Raw genomic sequence first — 22,956 nt, 5'->3', positions numbered from 1 at the left:
AGAAGATGTCTGAAAAAGGAACCACGGGTGAACTGAATTAACAGACTTCTTGCTAAGGGCAGATTACAAATTAATAGATAACATAAGACACACCATTAGGTATTAAGGGCAGAAAAGTCTTTAAATGATGTAAAAGGATTTTCTAGCAACTGGCTGGAGTGAATGTTTGAATAGTATTACTCTTCAGATTCAGTGCACTTGGGGCTGGGACTGAATCCTCCTGATATATCTTTTTATTTAATTATTTGCTGCAGACAATGCTGATGCTAAGATGAGGTTTTAAGACCGCAGTGTTCAGAACCAGGCTCTGGAGTATCTTACCAAAACATACCTTGGGATATTTAGTTTATTGTTAATAAGAACATCATTTCTCTCACCTATACATTTGATAAGGAGGCACAGTGTTAACTTTTAAAAATCTTTTCCCAAACCATTCTTGCTTTTCTTCTCCTTTTCTCCTTATATTCACCAGAATTCTAAGACCATAGAAAATTAATAAACATATACCAGTTTGACTAGAAGATGTTTGTAGATAGACAATGCCCATGATTAATTCAAACATTGTTGCAGGGACATGCTAAAGATTTACTTTTGTTGTTTTTGTGAGTCTGTGTGAGGGTAAGCACGTGAGACTAGAAGAGGGAACTGGATCTCCTGAAACTGGAGTCACAAGCAGCTGTGAGCTGGCTGGGTGCTGGAAAAATAGCAAGCGGTCTTAAACCACTGAGCTATCTGTCCACACCCCTTTACAAAGATTTATTCTTATAATTTTTGAGAAAAAAATTAAATATGATTTCTAGGTAACCTATGCAGTTGGTGCACTGTCTAAGTCAATATATGAGAGGATGTTTAAGTGGCTAGTGGCACGCATGAACCAGGTCCTGGAAGCTAAGGTGACAAGCCACTTCTTCATTGGTATTCTTGACATCACTGGTTTTGAAATACTTGAGGTAAGTATACGTGGTAAGAGTAAAATCAATGAATATTTAAATGAGAATAGAAAATTTGAGTTGTGAAATGTAATCATGGAAAAACATGATCAAAACGTACCAAGAATCGTTATACTTAATATCACTGAGCATGCTAATATGTAATGAGGAATTGCTTGAATGCCTTACAGGATATCGTTCCTAGACAATAGCTATTGGCAACTAATAACTCCTCAAAAAAGGAAAATTAGTCTCTCCCATGGATGAGCTTGTTATAGGTTGTCCATACAGAATGGTTGGTTAACCCTGAAACGATATACACATAAGCAACAAAAACAGACTCAGCAGGTTGTTATAATATATTTGTATTATGCATATAATATATATATATAAATATATATATTTAACAATAGTAATTAGAAAAAAAAGAGGTCATCAGCTTGAGAGTGGGGGAGCATAGGAAGGGTTGCAGGGAGAATAAGAAGGTGAAACTGATATAAGGCTATTTTAATTAGAACATATTTAAAAAACCAAATTAATGAATAAAATGAATATTTATACCTAAATTCCAAAGACTATTTTGATTAGAGAATAGCTACAATTAGTAACATTCATTATTAGTACAATTAGTGTTATCTAATTTCTTAATCCATGTTTAAGTCAAAGTAAATAGAAGTCTTTTCCAAATTTTTAATCACAATTCCATTGAACATTATTTTATTAAAATAACCATTAGTTTGTGTATCTATCTATCTATCTATCTATCTATCTATCTATCTATCTATCTATCTATCTGAAGGAGACAAGAATTTAGCTGATCACTTTTAATGGTTAAGTATTCTTGCCATCATGTGATGGTAGCTACATTTTTTTTCCCCTATTAGCATGTATTCTTGCAAGTGGAATTTTTAACATTCCTTCCTACCCATTTATAGTACAATAGTCTTGAGCAACTCTGCATCAATTTTACCAATGAAAAGTTACAACAGTTTTTCAATCAGCAACTGTTTATTCTGGAGCAAGAAGAATACAGGAAAGAAGGACTTGACTGGGTGTCTATTGACTATGGTCTGGATTTGCAAGCCTGCATCGATCTCATTGAGAAGGTACAGTTTATGCGTATTAGTCTTCTTGTCCATTTTCATTTACAAACTATCATGGCTTACTATGTTGATCCATCTCAGGAAAGGGCCTGATGGGGAACGGGTCTGGAAGGCTCCATCCATTTTCTCCTGGTGGCTTTTGTGTTCAAGACCCATGACATCACAACTAATATTTCCTATAACCTGCCATAAACCATCATGTGTAATATAGCCTGTCTGTACACCTGTAGCTTATGCTTGATCTCCATTGTTAAAATGCAAAAGGGTTTGTTTAAAATCAAATGGCTAATCTCTGTTTTTCTCAAGGGAAATCAGAGATGAAAATGTGAACTCTGTAGCACCGTCATTATTAACAGTGGGTATACACATATCCGGGAAAGCTTAAGAAAATTTGACAGATTAGCATGCAGGTAAACAACTGATCTAAAAGCTGATCTAAAACCACACAGAATATCATTTGTTTGTTTAATTGTATCAGTGCCAGTTAGTTTAAATAATTTATCACAGCATTCTATGGCTTGTTAAATTAGTTGTATATGGTTTTTGAATTGTGTGAGCCCCCTCTACTACTCTATTCTATGGGGTTTTGTAGGAAAGTTCATGTTCTCTTTTCTGGTTCTTAGTCCACAAGAACAAACATTGTCACATACTAGTATCTCTGCGCCCATTCTTGGCTTTATCAGGAATTTCAGTACTATTTAGAGACAAGTCTAAGCAGGCCAAAGCCTTTGCCTTCCTGAAAGTTCTTTGGATACTCTAACCTTTGTCACCAACCCTGTAAGGAAGGATGTGGAAATTAAATAAATACACTGTTCTGTACAGATAATTTAAGGTTTTAGATAATATTCTTAAAAAGAAGAAACATCACAATAATTTACTCTGGTCAGTGACTTCCAAATGGAAGGGAAAAGTTGAATAAAAAAATGGATTCCTCATATCACTATAAGCTTATTAAAATAATAGTAATAAACTGACCATACTGCAGTGAATTGTGTGTGTTTGGGTGTGTGTGTATGTGTGCATGTGTGTGTTGGTACGTGTGTGTTTGTATGTATGTATTGGTGTGAGTGTATATGTGTGCACATTTGTATGTTGGTATATATATATATATGTGTGTGTGTGTGTGTGTGTGTGTGTACATGTGTTGGTGTGTGTATGTGTACACACATGTATGTTGGTTTTTGACTAGAGATAAAACCAAGCTCATATTAGCAAAGAAAAAGATTTCATTTTTAGCAACTGTCACTTCTGTCACCTGCTGACACTGCTATTGATAAGACACTATTTTCAAATAGAAAGCAGGGATGTGGAGATTGCTCAGACCATGTCAGGTCAATGTGATTGACTCTCGTTTGACCTGAGGTTATTGCCTCATTTATTCTGGCAAGTTCTCCAAATTATGTTCTAACAATGTCAATGTAATTTCCTGTTGATTTTCTACTGATTTAATAAAAATGTGAAAAAACATTGACCAGGTGTTGGAAAACAAAGAAAAGTCTTCAACTATTTCAAAGAACTCAGGTCAGATTAATAGCAAGAACTCTCTTTTAAATACAATATTTTGAAAAGATCCAGTATATTGATTTGGAGAGAAAATTGTTTATATAATGATAAAACTTAGTTCTTGATATAGAATAACTCATGGGAAATCTTAAATTCAAAGTAACTACACTACTTCAATCTATACAAAATATGTTGTATTGTACTTACACTGCATATTTAAAGGCAGAAAACTTTTCTTTCCCCTCCCCTATTCATTTTTTTTTTTATGTTTTCAGTGACAGGCAAATCATGTTCCTCCATCTATAACTCCTTCATGCTTTCGTCTATAAACTTGAGATAATGAGATCAATGCAGTGGGCGTCATGCAACACAACTCAGAATAACACAGACTCATTCTTTGGCCTTGCCATTGGAACTTTAGCTTCACTATCAGCTGGGTGGTCTATGACCATCCCATAACTGCAGTTCCTGCGAACTATGAGGAAACCTATGTCAACTCCCTGCCCAGGATGCATATTTCCTGATTTATTTGTGACTGTTGTCTGTTCTCCTCTTCCTAGTAGGTTTCCAGCCATTGAATTTGCCACCACAATGCAAAACAACTATACTGTCCAGAGTGTTGGTCAGTATTGGTTTATTAGATAATTGGATGGTATTATAATTATCTTAAAGTACATGATAGCATCTTTTAAAATATGAGTTTTTGACTTTTAAAATAGGAGTTTCTCGTGTTTTGCATTACTGGTCAACCAATTAGCTGGACTTGAAAAAGTAAATTTTAGACATAAAAGTTGCACCTTTTCATGCTTACAAAATATTCGTCTCATACTAAATCCATTATATATTTTGAGAACCCAGCATAGCCATTAATTTATTTCTTTAAGCTTACAATGACTTTCTTCCACGTAAATGCTGTGAACAAACCTATTATAGGATTAACTCACACCTGTTTTATTACTGAAATTTTGTAGTTCGGAATTCAATTTACTTATTAAAGTATTATAATTACATATTTAGGGCTATGTACAAGGCTTTGTTAAAGAGATTATCCCTGTAATTTCTTGACAAATATCCAAAGTTTTGAGCTTGAGAGCTTACTATTCTTTCAGTATCTTTTTAAAGGCTCTAAAATTCTCCTATGGGATTAGAATAAGGTTTTAAAATTATTTTAGCCTCAAGAGAAAATTCACTTCAGGCTTTACCATCATAATAGATGCTGAGTATATTACACAGTGGATTACATTATTAGCCTTACATGCCTGACTTGGCCCAAATTAACACTTTTCTCTTTAATTTGCCTTTTTACCTTTTTATTAGTTCTTTGAATGTCTTGTAGGATGTGTTTTGATCACCTGCATCCATCACCTTACTCTCTAAGAATCACCATTTTTCCCTACCAACCCAACTTTTAAAATTTATGTTTTGCTTTTTAATCCTTCAAGAGCAGTATGTGTTCCCAAGAAGAACATCTGGTCTTCTGCTGGAACATAGCTAGAATATCAGGGGCTACACTCTTGGAGAAAACTCTTTATCCCTCTCCCAGCAACTATTAATAGCTCCATGGCTAGGGATGAATTAATTTCTCTATTGGAATAAGTTTTAATTGCTTCTATATAGTGATACGCTGTCAGACAATGACTTTCCATATCAGTAGCCAGCAAATATTCCAAAAATTGTCTAAAATAGCTTAAACCCTGGTAACATCTCAGCATTAAATATATATTGCAGTCTCCTAAGAGGAGCTTTTGGTTATGCTAATTTTTCTATTTTTATATAAAATAATATTAGTATCTAGTTATATTTTATATGCATGCAGATTTTTTTGATCTTTCTATTTTTATTAGCTATTTCATTTATTTACATTCCAAATGTTATTCTTCTTCCCTGTCTGACCGCTCTGGCATTTCCCTAAGGTGTAGGGTACTGAGCCTTCAGAGAACCAAGGGCCCTTCCTCCCACTGATGCCAGATAAGGTCATAAAGAACTGGAGACATGGGTCTTTCCATGTGTACTGTTTGGTTGGTGGCTTAGTCTCTGGGAGCTCTCAGGGATCTGACTGGTTGATATTGTTGTTCTTATGAGGTTTCAAACCCTTTCAGTCCCTTCAGTCCTTCCCCCTTTTTTTAAACAGCTTTATTTTACAAAACAAAGATAAATGTAGAGATTTTAAACATTTTTTTGCTTAAAATTATACATTTTTGTCAGTACTGTTTTTTCAGATATTAAAATAATTTTTACATAAAACTATGTGAATATATTTTTTAGTCAGTACTTGACTTTTTCAAGAGCTTGACAGTATGCATTGAAAACCTAATAGTTGCCATGAGCGTAAAGTACATGCAAAACAAAACGCAACATGGAAATAGTCAAAGTCTTCTTGTTTTGTTAAATATATTTTTTTTGTTTTCTTCATTTCTTGGACTTCATACAGTCTGTGAGTTGTTTCTGGGGGAGTGCAAGCCTCTGGGGTTAGCATCCCAATATCAGTGACTGCATATTATGTCTGTTCTTTTGTGACTGGATTATCTCACTCAGGATGATATTCTCTAGATGCAGCCATTTTCTTAAGAATTTGGTAAAGTCATTGTTTCTGGTGGCTGAGTAGTATTCCATTGTGTAAATATACCACAATTTTTGTATCCATTCATCTTCTGAAGGACATCTGGGTTCTTTCCAGCTTCTGGCTATTATAAATAGAGCTGCTATGAACATTGTGGTGCATATATCTTTGTTGTGTATTAAAGTGTCTCTGGGGTATATGCCCAGAAGTGGAATAGCTGGGTCTTCAGGTAGTACTATATCCAATTTTCTGAGGTATCGCCAGACAGATTTCCAGAGTGGTTGTATTAGCTTGCAACCCCACCAACAGTGGAGAAGTGTTCCTCTTTCTCCGCAGCCTCGCCAGCATCTGCTGTCATCTGATTTTTGGATCTTGGCCAATCTGACTGGTGTGAGGTGGAATCTCAGGGTTGTTTTGATTTGCATTTCCCTGATGGCTAAGGATGTCGAGCACTTCCTCAGATGTTTCGCGGCCATTCGGTGTTCCTCAACTGAGAAGGCTTTGTTTAGCTCTGTACCCCATTTTTTAATAGTGTTATTTGATTCTTTGGTGTCTAGCTTTTGAGTTCCTCGTGACCTTGGATATTAGGCCTCTATCTGATGTGGTGTTGGTAAAGATCTTTTCCCATTCTGTTGGTTGCCGTTTTGTTTTCTTGATGATGTCCTTAGCCTTACAGAAACTTTGCAATCTCATTAAGTCCTATTTGTTAATCTTTGACCTTAGAGCTTGAGCCATTGGTCTTTGGTTCAGGAAATTTTCTCCTGTACCTATGTGTTCAAAGGTTTTCCCTACTTTCTCATCTAATAATTTCAGTGTATCTGGTTTAATGTGGAGATCTTTGATTCACTTACACTTGAGCTTTGTACAAGGAGATAAGAAAGGGTCTATTTTCATTCTTTTGCATGCTGAGTGCCAGTTGGACCAGCACCATTTGCTGAGTAGGCTGTCCTTTTTCCATTGAATGTTTACGGCTCTTTTGTCAAAAATCAGGTGACCATATATGTGAGGGCTCATTTCTGGATCTTCTATTCTATTCCATTGATCCACGTACCCATTTCTGTACCAGTACCATGAAGTTTGCTTAGTTAGAGTCACACCAAGGTATTTCATAGTTTTTGTGACGATTGTGAAGGGTACCTTTTCCCTAAATTCTTTCTCCACATGTTTGTCCTTTGAGTATAGGAAGGCTACTGATTTGTTTGAGTTAATTTTGTATCCAGCCACTTTGCTGAACTTGTTAATCAGCTGTAGAAGTTCTCTGGTGTAACTTTTGGGGTCACTCAAGTACACTATCATGTCATCGGCAAAGAGTGATGTTTTTACTTCTTCCTTTCTGATTTGTAACCCCTTGATCTCCTTTTGCTGTCAAATTGCTGCAGCCAGAACTTCCAGTACTATGTTGAATAGGTAGGGGGAGAGTGGGTAGCCTTGTCGAGTCCCTGATTTTAGTGGTATTGCTTCAAGTTTTCGCCATTAAGTTTGATGTTGGCTGTTGGTTTGCTGTATATTGCTTTTATTATGTTTAGGTATGGACCTTGCATTTCTGTTCTTTCCAGGACTTTTAACATGAAGGGGTGTTGGATTTTGTCAAATGTTTTCTTAGCATCTAGTGAGATGACCATGTGATTTTGATCTTTAAGTTTGTTTATATGGTGGATTACATTGATGGATTTTCTTATATTAAACCATCCCTGCATCCCTGGGATGAAGCCTACTTGGTCATGATGAATGATCGTTTTAATGTGTTCTTGGATTCGTTTTGCAAGGATTTTGTTGAATATTTTTGCATCAAAGTTCATAAGTGATATTGGTCTGAAGTTCTCTTTCCTTGTAGAGTCTTTGTGTGGTTATGTACGAGGGTTATTGTAGCCTCAAAAAATGAGTTAGGTAGTATTCCATCTGATTCTATCTTTTGGAATAGTTTGGAGAGTATTGGTGTTATATCCCCAATAAATGTCTGATAGAATTCTGCACTGAACCCGTCTGGACCTGGGCTTTTTTTGGTTGGGAGACTTTTGATGACTTCTTCTATTTCTTTAGGTGCTATAGGGTTATTTAGATGGTTTACTTGGTCCTGGTTTAACTTTGGGATCTTGTATCTGTCTAGGAATTTGTCCATTTCCTCCAGATTTTCCAATTTTGTGGAGTATAAGTTTTTGTAGTAGGATCTGATGATTTCTTGAATTTCCTCAGTTTCAGTTGTTATGACCCCACTTTCCTTTCTGATTTTGTTAATTTGGTTACTTTCTCTTTGCCCTCTAGTTAGTCTTGCTAGGGATTTTTCAATCTTGTTGATTTTCTCAAAGAACCAACTCTTGGTTTTGTTGATTTTTTCAATGGTTCTTTTTGATTCTATTTGGTCTATTTCTGACCCAATTTTGATTATTTCTTGCCGTCTACTCTTTTTGGTTATATCTGCTTCCTTTTGTTCTAGGGCTTTTAGCTGTGCTGTCAGGTTGCTGATGTAAGCTTTCTCCAGTTTCTTTTTGAAGCACTTAGGGGTATGAGTTTTCCTCTCAGTACTGCTTTCATTGCATCCTATAGGTTTTTGTATGTTGTGTTTTCATTATTGTTGAATTCTAGAAAATCTTTATTTCCTTTTTTTATTTCTTCTTTGACCCTTCTATCGTTTAACAGAGCGTTGTTTAGTTTCCATGTGTATGTGGGCTTTTTGTTGTCTTTGTTGTTGTTGAAGACCAACCGTAGACCATGGTGATCTGAGAGGATGCATGGGAGTATTTCAATCTTTTTATATCGATTGAGGCTTCTTCTGTGTCTAATTATGTGGTCCATTGTTGAGAAGGTGCCATGGGGTGCTGAGAAGGTGTATTCTTTTACTTTAGGATAATATGTTCTGTATATATCTATTAATTCTAGTTGGTTCAAAGTCTCTGCTAGTTTTGCAGTGTCCTTGTACAGTTTCTGTTTCCATGATCTGTCCATTGGTGAGAGTGGGGTATTAAAGTTTCCCACTATTATTGTGTAAGGTGAAATATATTTCTTGAGCTTTAGTAGGATTTCTTTTATGAATGTGGGTGCTTTTTTATTTGGAGCATATATGTTAAAGATTGAGAGTTTCTCCTGACTGGTTTCTCTGGTAATGAGTAAAAAGTGTCCTTCCTTATCTTTTTTGATAACTTTTGGTTGGAAATTTACTTTATTCGATATTAGAATAGCCACTCCAGCTTGCTTCTTGGAGCTGTTTGCTTGAAAGTTTTTTTCCCACCCTTTAACTCTGAGATAGTGTCTGTCTTTGTCTCTGAGATGAGTTTCCTGTATGTAGCAAAATGCTCGTTTTTTTTTTTTTATGTATCCAGTCTGATAGACTATGCCTCTTTATTGGGGAGTTGAGTCCATTAATGTTGATAGATATCAAGGAATAGTTGTTTCTGTTTCCTGCCATTATTGCTTTTGTGGATTGAGTTGTGTCTGTGTCTTTTTCTTCTTTTGGTTTTCTTGTTTAGGAGTTTTCTTGTGTTTACTAGGCTCTATTTTCCCTCATTGTATTGGGTTTTCCACCTAAAATTCGTTGTAGTGCTGGGTTTGTGGTCAGATATTGTGTAAATTTTGATTTGTCTTGAAATATCTTCATCTCTCCATCGATGGTGATTGATAGTTTTGCTGGGTATAGCAGCTTGGGCTGGCACTTTTGCTCTCTTAGGGTGTGCATGATGTCTGTCCAGGCTCTTCTAGCTTTCATAGTCTCTGTTGAGAAATCGGGTGTGAGTCTGATTGGCCTGCCTTTATATGTTACCTGACCTTTTTCCCTTACTGCTTTTAGTATTCTTTTCTTGCTTTGGGCACTTGATGTTTTTACTATTATGTGTCGGGAGGTATTTCTTTTTTGGTCCAACCTATTTGGAGTTCTGAAGGCTTCTTTTATGCTCGTGGTCATGTCATTCTTGAGGGTAGGGAAGTTTTCTTCTACAATTTTGTTGAAGATATTTACTGTGCCTCTTAGTTGATACTCTTCTCCCTCTTCTATTCCTATTATCCTTGGTCTTTTCATTGTGTCCTGGATTTCCTGGACATTTTGGGTTAGGAGCTTTTTGTTTTTTGCATCTTCTCTGGCTGTTTTTTCTATGTTTACAATGTTGTCTTCTGCCCCCGAGATTTTCTCTTCTATCTCTTGTAATCTATTGGAAATGCTTGCTTCTGTGATTCCTGATTTCTTTTTTAGGTGTTCTATTTCTAGGGTTATCTCTTTTTGTGTTTTCTTTATCGTGTCAATTTCTGTTTTAAATTCCCTCTTCCATTCCTTCATCTCTTTGATTCTCTTTTCCTCTAGTTCTTTGAGTTTTTTGAGTGTTTTTCTTGTTTCTTCTTTAAAAGCTTCTGAATCTTTTTGCTTTTCCTCCTGTTCTTGTTCAAGTATCTCTATCAGCATCTTGAGGTATGATTTCAGGTCTGTGTCTTTCTTTTCTGGAGTGTTTGGTATTCTGATGTTTTCTCTTATGGGAGAGCTGGGTTCTGGTGTTGCCAGGTTGTCTTGGTTTCCTTGGGATATACTCTTTCGCGTTCCTCTTGCCATTTTGTTGTCAGTAATATGTTCTTGCCTTTCCCTTGTATCTGGTCTGTGTCCCTGGATCTCCAGTGCTCCAGGTGGCAGATTGGTCGAGCCCCGTTTTATGCCTCAGTGTCGCTGGGTGGGAACAGAAGTTCCAAAGTTCTATTCCTGGTCGCTGGATCAGACAGGGCTGGGCAGGGCAAGGCAGGGTTTGCACTTTCCGTGTGCACTCCGCAGAGATCTCTCTGCTCTCTTGCAGCCCAGGTCTCCCACCCACCAGTTGCTCAACCTCTACGAGCTGCCGTTCTGGGTGGCAGATGGGCCAGGCTCTGCTCTGTGTTCTGAAGTCGCCTCTGGGTGGAAACAGAAGTTCCTAAATTCTGTTCCAGGGCACTAGATCTGGCAGGACAGGGCAGGTCAAGGCAGGGGGTGCACTTTCCATGTGCACTCCGCAGAGATCCCTCTGCTCCCCAGCAGCCTAGGTCTCCCACTCAGCAGTTGTTCAGCCTTTACGAGCTGCCGTTCTAGGTGGCAGATGGGCCAGGCTCCGCTCTGTGTCCTGAAGTCGCCACTGGGTGGAAACAGAAGATCGAAATTTCTGTTCTTGGTTGCTGGATCGGGCAGGGCAGGGCAGGGCAAGTGAGTGGGTGCACTTTCCGTGTGCACTCCACAGAGATCTCTCTGCTCCCTGGCAGCCCAGGTCTCCCACCCACCAGTTGCTCAGCCTCTATGAGCTGCCGTTCTTGGTGGCAGATGGGCCAGGCTCCGCTCTGTGTTCTGAAGTCCCCACCGGGTGGGACATGCAGATTTTTTAATGTATAGTTTCATGCTTTTTTTTTTTTTTTCAGTTTGCCTGACTATTGTTCCCAACCAAGAAGCCTAAGTTCCGGAATTCAAACTTTTCCATATTGAAGCATGTATTCAATGTTCACCCATCAATTAATTGTTTACTAGAAATTTCCTGAGGAGTCAGACTAAGAGTAATAAGAAATATGGTCCAGGAAGGCATTGTCTTTCTAATCAAGAAACTTCTCTTATGATTAAAAAGATGTCTTAAAACCAAGACTTTTCCCACTACATAGACTAATCTATTATCCAATTACTTGTATCTTCACCCTGTTGCTGAGACATGGCTCTCCCTAGGTTATGTAAGAGAATGAACATGAGGCTTCTAATATCGAGCAGAGTAGATCAACAACTTATTTGTCACATTCATGTGACATATGCTATGTTCATATTTTGCTCATATTCTTAGGAATTTGACACCCCATACACTTGAGGTCAGATGAAGGTTGTTGCCAGAACAGAATGAATAAGTAAGGGCTGAAGGAGGCAGACTTTGAGGCAATAAGGTGACTTTCATATTATGTAAGAGGATGGGATAGTCATGTCTAATTACACTGCTAAGAAAGAATAGAAACTCAGGCACTGTACCTGGTCATATGGGGGAGTCATTTTTTAGGGGGCCTAATCCAGGATATGCAGTGGGAGAGAAACTTACGTTTGGGGTACCTAAGCTACTCTTTGTTTTCTCCATGTGTCAAGGAACACAACAGTGTTGGATCTAAATTATCACATAATAATTTGCAGATGATCAACCTAAAATGTAGAAATCTCATGTGTTGGCCAAAGCAAAGTCTAATAAATGTAAGATATCTTTGAATGTTGCTAAATATAAATTAACTATATTAAAAGACACAAAGAAATGTCCAGAGTAACCAGGAAATTGGAGGTTGCCTGCGCATGTAGAGATCTATAAAGTCATGACATGAATGGGATGATATTTAGGCTACATCTTCAGGGATGGATGTTATTTCTGCAAGTTAAGATAGATAAACAGTGAGATGATGTGAGAACAGGCAAGCACGAACACAAGGAGATAGGGAAGTTCTCGGAAATGTCACATCCCTACTTGAAGCCTCCAATATTCAAAAAGAAATGCCCAGGGGAAAAGGAAGGACAGGTTGTGAAGGACTCTTAATGAACTTATTTCTTACTTTAAGCAATGGAAGTAGGTTGGGTTCTGAGCCAGGCAATAAAGAAACGGGAGCAGCTGATATTTAATCTGCTATAAAATGAGAATGGTGGGAGAACAACTGAGAAATCAAGAGACCTTGAGCCAGAGGCAGCAGAAATACCAGGAATAAGAAAATGATTGTGCAAAATTTTTAAGAGAGAGAGAGAGAGAGAGAGAGAGAGAGAGAGAGAGAGAGAGAGAGAGAACATAGTACAAACATTCTGAGTCATAAGAACTGATTCAAACCATTTACTGTCAAATAAAGGTGTAATATAATTTGTTTTTCACTTGATGCCTCAAAGAAGATTTGTGAGGGATTATCTAGATTAACCTTAACTTCTGAAAATGTCTGTGACTGATTTTCTTGATTAGATTAATTAGTATGGGAAGAGCTATCTTATTTGTGAGTGGGGCCGTTCCCTGAGTAGGGAATCCTGATTATATGAAATGGACAGTGCAAGTTGCTTGGTAACTAGCATGTGCTCAGTGCTCTCCCCTTTCTGACTTTGTAAGTAATGTCAAATGCTGTCTTGAGATTATACTGCTAAAAGGTCCCTACAGTGATTAATTGGAAATCAAACCCCTGCTTTCCTAAGATGCTGTTATCTTAAAAGATTTTATTACAGTAACAGAAAAAAACATAAGACAATATTGAAGATGTTATGAAATAGCAAATAATTACTTCTTTCAACCTATTTGAAAATTTATTTGCTGGAGAGCTCTGTGTTCATTAGAAGCTTACACCTCTAGAGCAACTGAGAAATAAAGACCTTGAAGACAGTGATTTTTCTCTTTTTGGTGCTGTAAAATTAGTACATTTCAAGTGTAAATGTAGTTGTTTTAATCAAACTTTTACTCACAAAGTCAGTGTTGACTTCACTGGGAACTAGGTACCAGGCTCTTCAGTTGTGGATACTGTGAGCAATGCCTGTCTTTATGAGGCTTTGCCATGGCCCTCTTGTTAACAGGCTTCCTTGTAGTAGATGCTTCTGTTTTAAAATCAGTTTTTCCAGCTTTGGCTATTGTTATATAGAAAACTACACAGCATGGGATGAAGTTCATTCTTCCAAGCTTCTAAGAGATTGCATATGTGCATGATTTCAACAGCTAAGATACAGCATTCCATTCTCCCCTCCTCTCCTGCTTTCCTTCATTGTTCTTATTTTTTCTTGTTGCCAAGAACTCACAAAGCCAAGTGTTTTATGTACAAGATAGGCATTTATAATACATTGGATACTTTGTGCTGACAACACCCCTTTCTTCACTACTTTTCAAGTCTTTAGATAAATGGAGGGTACAAAAATTAGTTTTGGAATGTTCAATTCAATGTTCTGTCTATAAAATGTAGGTTATAAGTTCATAAGAAAAAATTAAAAGGATAGAAAAGCTGAGATCTGCGAGATAGCTTAGTGAGTAAAAAATGCTTGTTACAGAAACCTGGCAATGCATTCTTTTTTCCACTCTTTAATTTTAATCTATTCAGAAAGGGAAATATATAATGTATACTTAAAGTAAAAAAAGCCTTACATATTAATGGGATGCCATTTGATATGATATTCCAATACTATTCTCATGAAAAATCGTGTCTCATGCATAGAATACAAAGATAATCAATAGTAAGAATGTTATATAATAAAAGACTAAATGCAATCTGTCTAGTATTATGCAATATTATTTATAGGTAAAATGTACATAACCTGTTTTTTATACATGGAACCCACATAAAGGTGGAATGAGAAAACCCACTCTATAAAGTTTTGTTATATTCTACACACACACAGACACATATGCACTGTGGTATGTGTATGTTCATCTCCCTGTCACACACATACATAATACTAATAATTTTCAGGCTAATTATTAAAAATAGCATATAATATATATAAGAGTGACAAATAATTGAAAATTTTATTTTCAAACATCTGATGAACCATTATGTGGAACAAGAATGAAACTCATTCCTGTGGCCCCAGTGAAATATTTAAAAGAAGGAATTTTAAATATAAAGTTTGTTTTTAATAATTATATATCCAGAACCTTGATGCTGGTATGATTTCTCTGTCTGAAAAGATTTAAACATAAGCTGTTGCTCTTAGAAAGCAGTACTGATGGGAATTTAAGGATCTATTTGGAAAGCTAGACCAAACCCTCAGTATCTCCTCCAGACTCAAGAGTGAAAAGGGCTGGAGAGAGTCAAAGACTTTTGTTCTTGAAACAAGTAATCTTGTTCTATCTTAGGCATTATGGACTCATATTGCCCCCATTTCTCTGAGCTATTTTGTAATGGATTACATGTCTTTTTGGCTACATGTTTCAGAATTGGAGCCTATATCTAAATCACACTGCCACATCTCTATCTGAAATAATGAGGGGATCTTAGAAAGCACTTCAAAGTTATTTAGATAGTGAATAGGTAAACAATATATATGTATATATATGATATATAAATGACATATATATGACATATATATATATATATATATCAGCATCCTTGTTTTTTTTTCTCATTGGTCAAATGTGTTTTCTCTATGTGTGTTTCTCTGTGCATATTGTTTAATGGAAGTTTCCATTAGAAATTCTCAGGCTAAAAACTTGTCCTACATCCATCATTTTCATTATTAGGAAGTTGTGACATAGTTATAGTTTCAACTCCATCAGAGTTCTAATGATTTATCACAAACTCTGGCATTGTTTCCATCCAGACTAGGAAGTAGCAAATGAGGGAGCAGTAGTACCCATCCTGTGGTATTGCTGAAACACCATTTTTTTCCACCTTCTTCAAATTTTATTTATATTGGATATTCTCCACATTTACATTTCAGATGTTATCATCCTCACCCCCAATCCCATCTTCTGCCCCCTCACATTGCTTCCAATTTTTGTTTGCAGGTGCCACAGTAAATGAACAGGTAAGAAACAGGTTGCAAAGACTATGATCATTTAGAGAAAATTTGCTTCAGGAAGTCATATATTTTTCTCTCCTATCCCCTGTACACCGCTAAAGCCCTTTAAAATGTAAAGACCACCATTAGCTCATAACTTTTTAGTCTGCCTGATTGACTCCAGCCAAGACAAGTCTTTCCCTTCAAAGACAAATCAACTCACAGCACTTCATGTTCCATTTCCCCTGAAAGGCTTGCATTACATTCAACATCTTGTTACCTCATCACAGCCTGTAAGTTCTTTGGAGTCCAGCTGCATCTACCTTTGTGACTTTTTCCTTGTACTGTGTGTCCTGCCTGGTTTTGATGGATCTGCTTCTGACAGTATCTCATACACGCAAGAGTCTTCTGTTTTGGAATCCCTGTCATCTTCCTTTTCTCTCTTCTCTGATAGAATACTTTAACCAGATGTTTCCAGATTGCTCTTATCCAGAGCAAAGAGGTCTCATGGTGAAAATCACTTCCACCCATTTCATTCTCAGTTTTTGTTCTTTCCACGATTTCATCAGAGCACATGCATGGAACTAAGTTAATTCATTCATAGTTATTTTCTCATTTTGCCTATTTTCTCTGTCCCACATGTTATTACAGTGTGAAGCTCACCACTGCCCCTGTTGGTATTAACATGACATTTCATGTAATATATATTTACAAGACACACGATGTGATTGGCTTGTTCTTGTCAACTGAGTTCTTTGGGAGAGATTTATATTGACACACTACTGGAAACACTCCTTTCTGATTATTTTTCTAATTCACTTTTATCCTCTCCTGAAGCCTATGGGCATCCTTTCTATCCTTGAAGAGGAATGTATGCTTCCTAAAGCTACTGACAAGACCTTCAAGACCAAACTCTTTGACCACCATCTTGGAAAGTCTGCTTACTTCCAGAAACCCACATCTCCTGAGAACTTTGAAGTTCACTTTGCACTTGCTCATTATGCAGGAGTGGTAAGTAAGTCCTACATTACCAGGCCCATATTTTCTGGTCTCTATATCCAGTGAACTTGTCTAAGGTCCTCAGATAGTATTTTAGTACTGTTTAAATTAAATAAGATAAGAACATTTCAGTGGTGAAGAAGAGGTGGTGTTACCTGTTCATGCTATGATAGCTTATACACAGTGGTTCAAAATCTCAGTGTAAACTCTGCCATTTGGTCTCAAAACATGGCCACTGTATGAAGGCCTAAGGCTATTAAAGGCATGGGACATCTCCCCTTGTTTGTATTTTAATTTGACAATATGTTAGTGATTGCAAAAATAATCTTTTAAAAAACAATAGCATCTAGTAATGGTTTCTAAATATTTGCAAAAAAAATTTTTAGCGATCTCTTGCCTCTCCAGTGATATATGCCATTTTCCTTCTTATGGCCAGTGATTGTAAGAGAGCAGATATATAAACAATGAATGATAACAGTACATCTCAACCTAAAATGATCTCCCAATTGTTCCCAAATAGTTTTCTTCTTGATACCATGAAATATAACAATATGTGAAATACCATTGTATTTGCTAACTTTCTTCTGAGTACTTATTATATATCAGAGAAAATAGAATTTTTTTTAGTGCTGCTTATAAAATTGCCAAAACAAATTATTTCTACTGGAGATAAAGGCAAATCCATCTTTTGTCGGTCCCATTTTCTGTCCTTTCCTTTATGTTTTTCTCACCAACTACTTTCTTATCTGTCAAATCTTTTTATTTTCTTTTCCTTTGAAAATGTATCTTGGGCCTTTGAATAGTCTCTCATCAGGGGGAACTTATTCCACAAAGGTAAAATAAGTGACAAAATCCATTTAGAAACAACGCGTATCCCTCTCAGAATGTAGTAGAAGGAGAGGCAGTAAGCTTATGCCATCTGGAATGTGACTAGGCCTGGGAGAGTTGGAGGTCCAAACCAGTGCTTTATAAACCTCTGCCAGGATATGATTGGTTCACTGAGGACATCTTGTAGGACAACAGAACCTGGGGACACCCCAACCTGCCAGTCTTCCGGAGGACTGTGTATGTAGGCAAGAGCAACGTTATCCTAACTACAGAGTCTTTTTTCCTTGTAACTCTCCCTAGAAAATTAAATTTTCTCAGACTTCTCACTACTATGTATCCTCAAAAATTAAAATAAATTTTACTTTAAAATGAAAATAAGAAAATGTAAAATTTTTAAAAATCCAATTGGGCTGCACAACCGCCTTCTGGAATATTACTCAATATTGTTACTAAATTAATGTAAAAGGATACAATTCATGGGATTTTTTTAAGCAATGCACAATTTTCCATATTAATGTATACCTTTTCTTATTTTATTACCTGAAACATATGTCTTTTCAAAGGTCCCTTATAATATTAGTGGTTGGATTGAAAAGAACAAAGAGCTTCTTAATGAAACAGTGGTGGCTCTACTTCGGAAGTCCTCCAACAAAGTCCTGGCGAGCCTCTTTACAAACGACGTCATTGCGGGGAGTGGTGAGTCAGTTTCCACAGATGTTTTACCTTCATATCAGGTTGATTGGTGACCTGGTTTCTGCACGGCTCTTTTCTGCTTTCTGTGCTGTCTTTTCTGTCCTTGAGTGTATGACTAATTCACACTTTTTTTTCTAGATGTTCCTACAAAAGAGAAAAACTGACAACCCAGGTTGATGCATGGTTTGGGGACAAAATAATAATCCTTAAATATTTATCTAATATCTATCTGGTTTTATGAATCTTAATTGGCTTTATTGGTTGGCAGTCTAAAGCAGAAAAAAAACAAACAAACAAATAAAAATTTAAAGTCCTGATTACACCAAATCATGACACGAATAAGAGATGCTATTCATATCTAGAAAGAAAAAGATAATATGCAAAACTAGAAGTTATTAAGACAGACTTGTTAATTATACCTTTCACTTATCTATGTGAACATGGTTTGAATCCTTGACTGACTATATTTGGCTGAGGTCTGGCAACTTGCTCAGGGTTAGTTATAATTTTGTTAGTTATAATTTGCTTTCTTATTAACTTACAGGTTACATCATATAGAGAAAAAATTCAATGCAGAGCTAACTCAAGATCTCTTTAGGCAGCTTTGGTCCAAAGTTTATCTTTCTATGCACTTTGTATGTATGTATGTCTGTATTTATGTATGTATGTATGTATGTATGCATGCTTGTATGTATGTATGTATGTATGTATGTATCTATCTATCTATCTATCTATTTATCTATCTATCCATCCATCTATCTATCTATCTATCTACCTATCTATCTATCTATCTATATCTTTATTTGGTTTATACAGGTTGAAAAATCAAAATGTTTCCCCATGTCTCTGGATTTTTTTTTCCTTTGCAAAATGGAAACTCTTGGTTAATATTATATCTTGCAAGCTCAGATTCACTCTACACACATAGGGTGGAATGTGCCAGGTCTTCTATCAGTAGCCCATGCACTCACTTCCTAACATTCTCACCTTTCTATTATTTTATACCTAGTTTCACTGTTAATTTCTGGTCTCTCTCTTAGTCTGATCTAGGCCTCCTGATTAACATGGTCAAGGAGTAGATGGAGAATTTAGCTTTACTAGATTCTTCAGAACACGATGGAATAATTAAGGAACAAGTCTGCTGTACTTTGGGCCTGTATCAAGAGGGGATAAAGAAATGAAAGTGGTTGCATTTAATTTTGACAATTTGGGGGGAGAACAGTAGCATGATTCTACTATTAGGTTTTTATTACTGCTGTTTTCTATTTTAGTGACTGTATCTTAGCAGTGGCCAGACTTAAAGTTCTTATCCTTTTACCTGAAACCCCTAAAAAATTCAGGATGGTTGACAGAGAATGTTAACTTTTGTCTGGGTCTTCTATGGTGTCTCTGAGTTGGTGAGATAGTGGTTGCATAGTTTACAGCTCTTAGTTGGCTAATTATCCTGGTCATTCATAGAGGAATCCGAGAGGAAGGATGGCCAGATAATTGGGACAGAATTTAAAGTCTGTATGTTCAAGGTGTGCTGCACTCTTTTTATCCAGAAGGGAAGAATGCAGGGGGAAAGGAAGACCTTTGAAAAAACTTACTCTAGCACTTGTTGTAAATAATTGCTTCTAGGAATTCTAACTCATCTTTACATTAAGTTGTCCACAATACCCTTACTTTCTCTCGACAAGTTGTATTTTAGACCAAAGTTATAGTTTCAAACTGTCATCAATTCCAATTCAGAAAACAAGTAAATTGGTGTGCACAGAAGTCAGGTGATCCACTTAACAGACACGAGTATCCCAAAAGAATATTTATGATTAAATTTAATGGCATGTATTTCTACAATTACTATTCAGGTTCACAAAATATGTATCTATGTTTCTCTACTAACTGGTGTCCTGCAGTGTCCAGATTGCTGGTAGCTTTTGTCCTTTCTGCAGTTGTTTATCTGAGTGGGTTAGAGCTACAGAGCACTTTGTAAGATATTTTAAATTAGTGTTGATTCTTTTGCTGCAGCAGTAAGGAATGGAAAATAGATTTGCCTTTTAAATAAGCCTTGAAAGCACATGGGTGTTGCCATAAGCAGCTAATGTAGGGCCTATCTTATTACACAGTAGGTAACTATTAATAACATTTTGGTTTGCAAACTTCCCAAGATGTTTCATTTGCAGTCAATTATAACCTCACTGTGCATTTAAAAAAAATCAGGATAATGATATCCAGAATAGATATCTGTAACTTGTTCTCTTAAAATAAAACTTAAAATATTTCCATATTTGTTATATGATCTACATATTCATTTTCAAGCTTGGAGTATTCTACTGTATGCATATTTATTCACAATTTAATGCATCTTAATAGAAATCTTTTAATTTCTCTCTTGCTCACAAATTTCCCCAGTGACTAGATAGTGGTTGAGTGAGAACCTTTACATAGATTTCTGATTATTTCTTTAGAGAGAAGCAACATAGTCATTTTGTTAAAGATGTGCATGTTCCCAAAGCTTTTTGGTACCTACTATCATGTTTTAAAAACTTGTATGAATTTGATTTTATCCACGCTGTTATAACATTATATATTTTTGAAGAAGAAGGTTTTGAATCATTTTCTTTTTTCTATTTTGCTTTTTAAGCTACACAGTTTGCTGAGAAGACCCACAAGAAAGGAACATCATTCCAATTGATTACATCTCTGCATAAAGTAATTTACATCTTTTAAGTCGATTAAGTAATTTTTATTTTATTTTTTTGTGTGTGTGATGTGTGTGAGCATGCATGCCATAGTGTACACACATGTGGAGGTCAAAGAACTTTGTAAATTCAGTTGTCTCCTACCATTATTTGGAGATCGAGTTAAGATGATTAGGATTTCATAGAAAGTACATTTACACTAAGGTGGAAAGGATGGAGATATCTTGTTATTGTGGAGGGCTTTGGATGTCGTGATGCTGCCCTGACGAGGTGCTTTGTCAGCCATATACTAGTTCTGTGGCTGGTGTGACTCTTGCTCATAATGACTTAGGCAATAGGAAGCTAAGGCACCTCAGTGACTACCTCTCCAGCGTTTGGGTCTCCTGTGCCTCTAGAGAAGATCAACTCTGGTAGTGATGGGTGTGTAGAAAGAAGCCAAGGCTGAATCAGCACCACAGTCTTTTCTTCCTTTTCTCTAGCCTGCCTTTCATACTCTTAAGAAAATGCTTTAAACAATCTTGATTGTGATTCTAAAGAATCTGACCTAGAATAAAGGCTTTCAAAATAAAAAACTTGAGAAATTACTTCTTTTATAAAGAAATCTTATTTCTTAGCTTCAAAAACTATAGCATTCAAATTCAAAGTAGCTGGAAATGATTCACAATGGAATTATGTCTGTTGGGTAAGTAATGAGTTGCCACAGGGAAGAAATAATGTGTTTGGTAAGCAAGTAATACTATTGAACTCATGTTGTGTATGAGATTCAACTGGCAGATTCAGACTTTATGGGGTTCTTTTGCAGCCTGAAAAGTGATTTTGTGTTTATTATGACTTTTATTTTAGGAGAACATAAATAAGTTGATGACAGATTTGAAATCAACAGCACCTCATTTTGTGAGATGTATAAATCCCAATAAAAACAAAATTCCAGGTAAGAACTAGGCACCTTTACACTTTGCAGAAAAGAATGTATTTTAGTTCAGCCCTGTTAAATTCACTTTGAAGAATTATTTATTATTCCCTTTATATAAATGTAGATTTTCAGGAGAAAAGATGGTAGGAACTGAAAAATGAGATCTCAGGATTCTCGTCCAGGTTCATTGAATTCATTTCTGGATTGTCATGCAAAAAGATTTCCCAAAAATACGCTCCTAATGAAATTGGTCTTTGAATTTTAGGTCTAGACATGAATGTGCTCCTATCTAATTTATTAGAAAGAGAAAATATTTTTAAAGGGATTGAATATTAAATCAGGATGATATTTTAGCACATGGACTGTGATCAAATTAGGTTGACTGTGATATAAAGTAACAATATTGGAATTTGTATATGAAGACATTTTAAGATTACAAGTTCATTTATGTGTATGTGTGTGTATGTGTGTGTGTTTGGTGGATGTGTGTGTTGTATACATATCTATAGTTTAATTATTTCTTTTTTATTTTAATTAAATGAATTTATTTTTAAAAACAAAGATGTACAGATTTTAAAAGCATTTTTGCATAAAAGTATATGAATACATTTTTGTCAGTACTTGATTTTTTTTAAAGGTTTAATAGTGTGCATTAAAATCTTACCAGTTACAGTGAGCATAAAGTACATGTAAAATAAGATGCAACCTGGAAATAGTCAAAGTTTTCCTGGTGTGTAAAGATTAAACATAATGATTTTTCATTTTTTTGGCCTTTGTTTATTCTTGACTTCATATACTCTGTGAGTTGTTTCTGGGGTGTTCAGAGCTTTCTGAGGTTAGTATCCAATTATTAGTGACTGCATATTATGTCTGTCCTTTTGTGACTGGGTTACCTCACCCAGGATGATATTCTCTAGATGCATCCATTTTCTTAAGAATTTCAACAAGTCGTTGTTTCTGATAGCTGAGTAGTACTCCATTGTGTAAATGTACCACAATTTTTGTATCCATTCATCTACTGAAGGACATCTGTGTTCTTTCCAGCTTCTGGCTATTATGAATAGGGCTGCAATGAACATTGTGGTGCATGTGTCTTTGTTGTATGTTGGAGCGTCTCTGGGGTATATGCCCAGAAGTGGAATAACTGGGTTTTCAGGTAGTACTATGTTCAGTTTTCTGAGGAACTGCCAGACTGATTTCCAGAGTGGTTGTACCAGTTTACAACCCAACTAACAGTGGAGAAGTGTTCTGATCCTCACCAGTATCTGTTGTCATCTGAATTTTTGATCTTATCCATTCTGACTGGTGTGAGGTAGAATCAGAGGCTTGTTTTGATTTGCA

At 36.1% G+C, this 22,956-nt stretch overlaps 1 protein-coding gene across 1 annotated transcript in view; it reads left to right on the top strand.

The window, feature by feature from the left end:
• Window positions 1–22,956, top strand: part of MYH15 (myosin heavy chain 15) — a gene marked incomplete at both ends in the record, with an annotated part of 153,367 nt that overhangs the window by 38,908 nt on the left and 91,503 nt on the right. Inside the window, 6 exons of the mRNA XM_080919488.1 lie at window positions 801–950; window positions 1,865–2,035; window positions 16,339–16,512; window positions 17,892–18,024; window positions 20,645–20,712; window positions 21,546–21,633. Of these exons, the coding sequence (XP_080775614.1) occupies window positions 801–950; window positions 1,865–2,035; window positions 16,339–16,512; window positions 17,892–18,024; window positions 20,645–20,712; window positions 21,546–21,633 (784 nt within the window). The remainder of the gene's footprint in view (window positions 1–800; window positions 951–1,864; window positions 2,036–16,338; window positions 16,513–17,891; window positions 18,025–20,644; window positions 20,713–21,545; window positions 21,634–22,956) is intronic.

Source organism: Micromys minutus (genome assembly GCF_963924665.1).
Source record: "Micromys minutus genome assembly, chromosome: 7".
NCBI lineage: Eukaryota > Metazoa > Chordata > Mammalia > Rodentia > Muridae > Micromys > Micromys minutus.
Note: the sequence above shows the minus strand (reverse complement) of the source record. Positions and strands in the feature narration are given on the sequence as shown.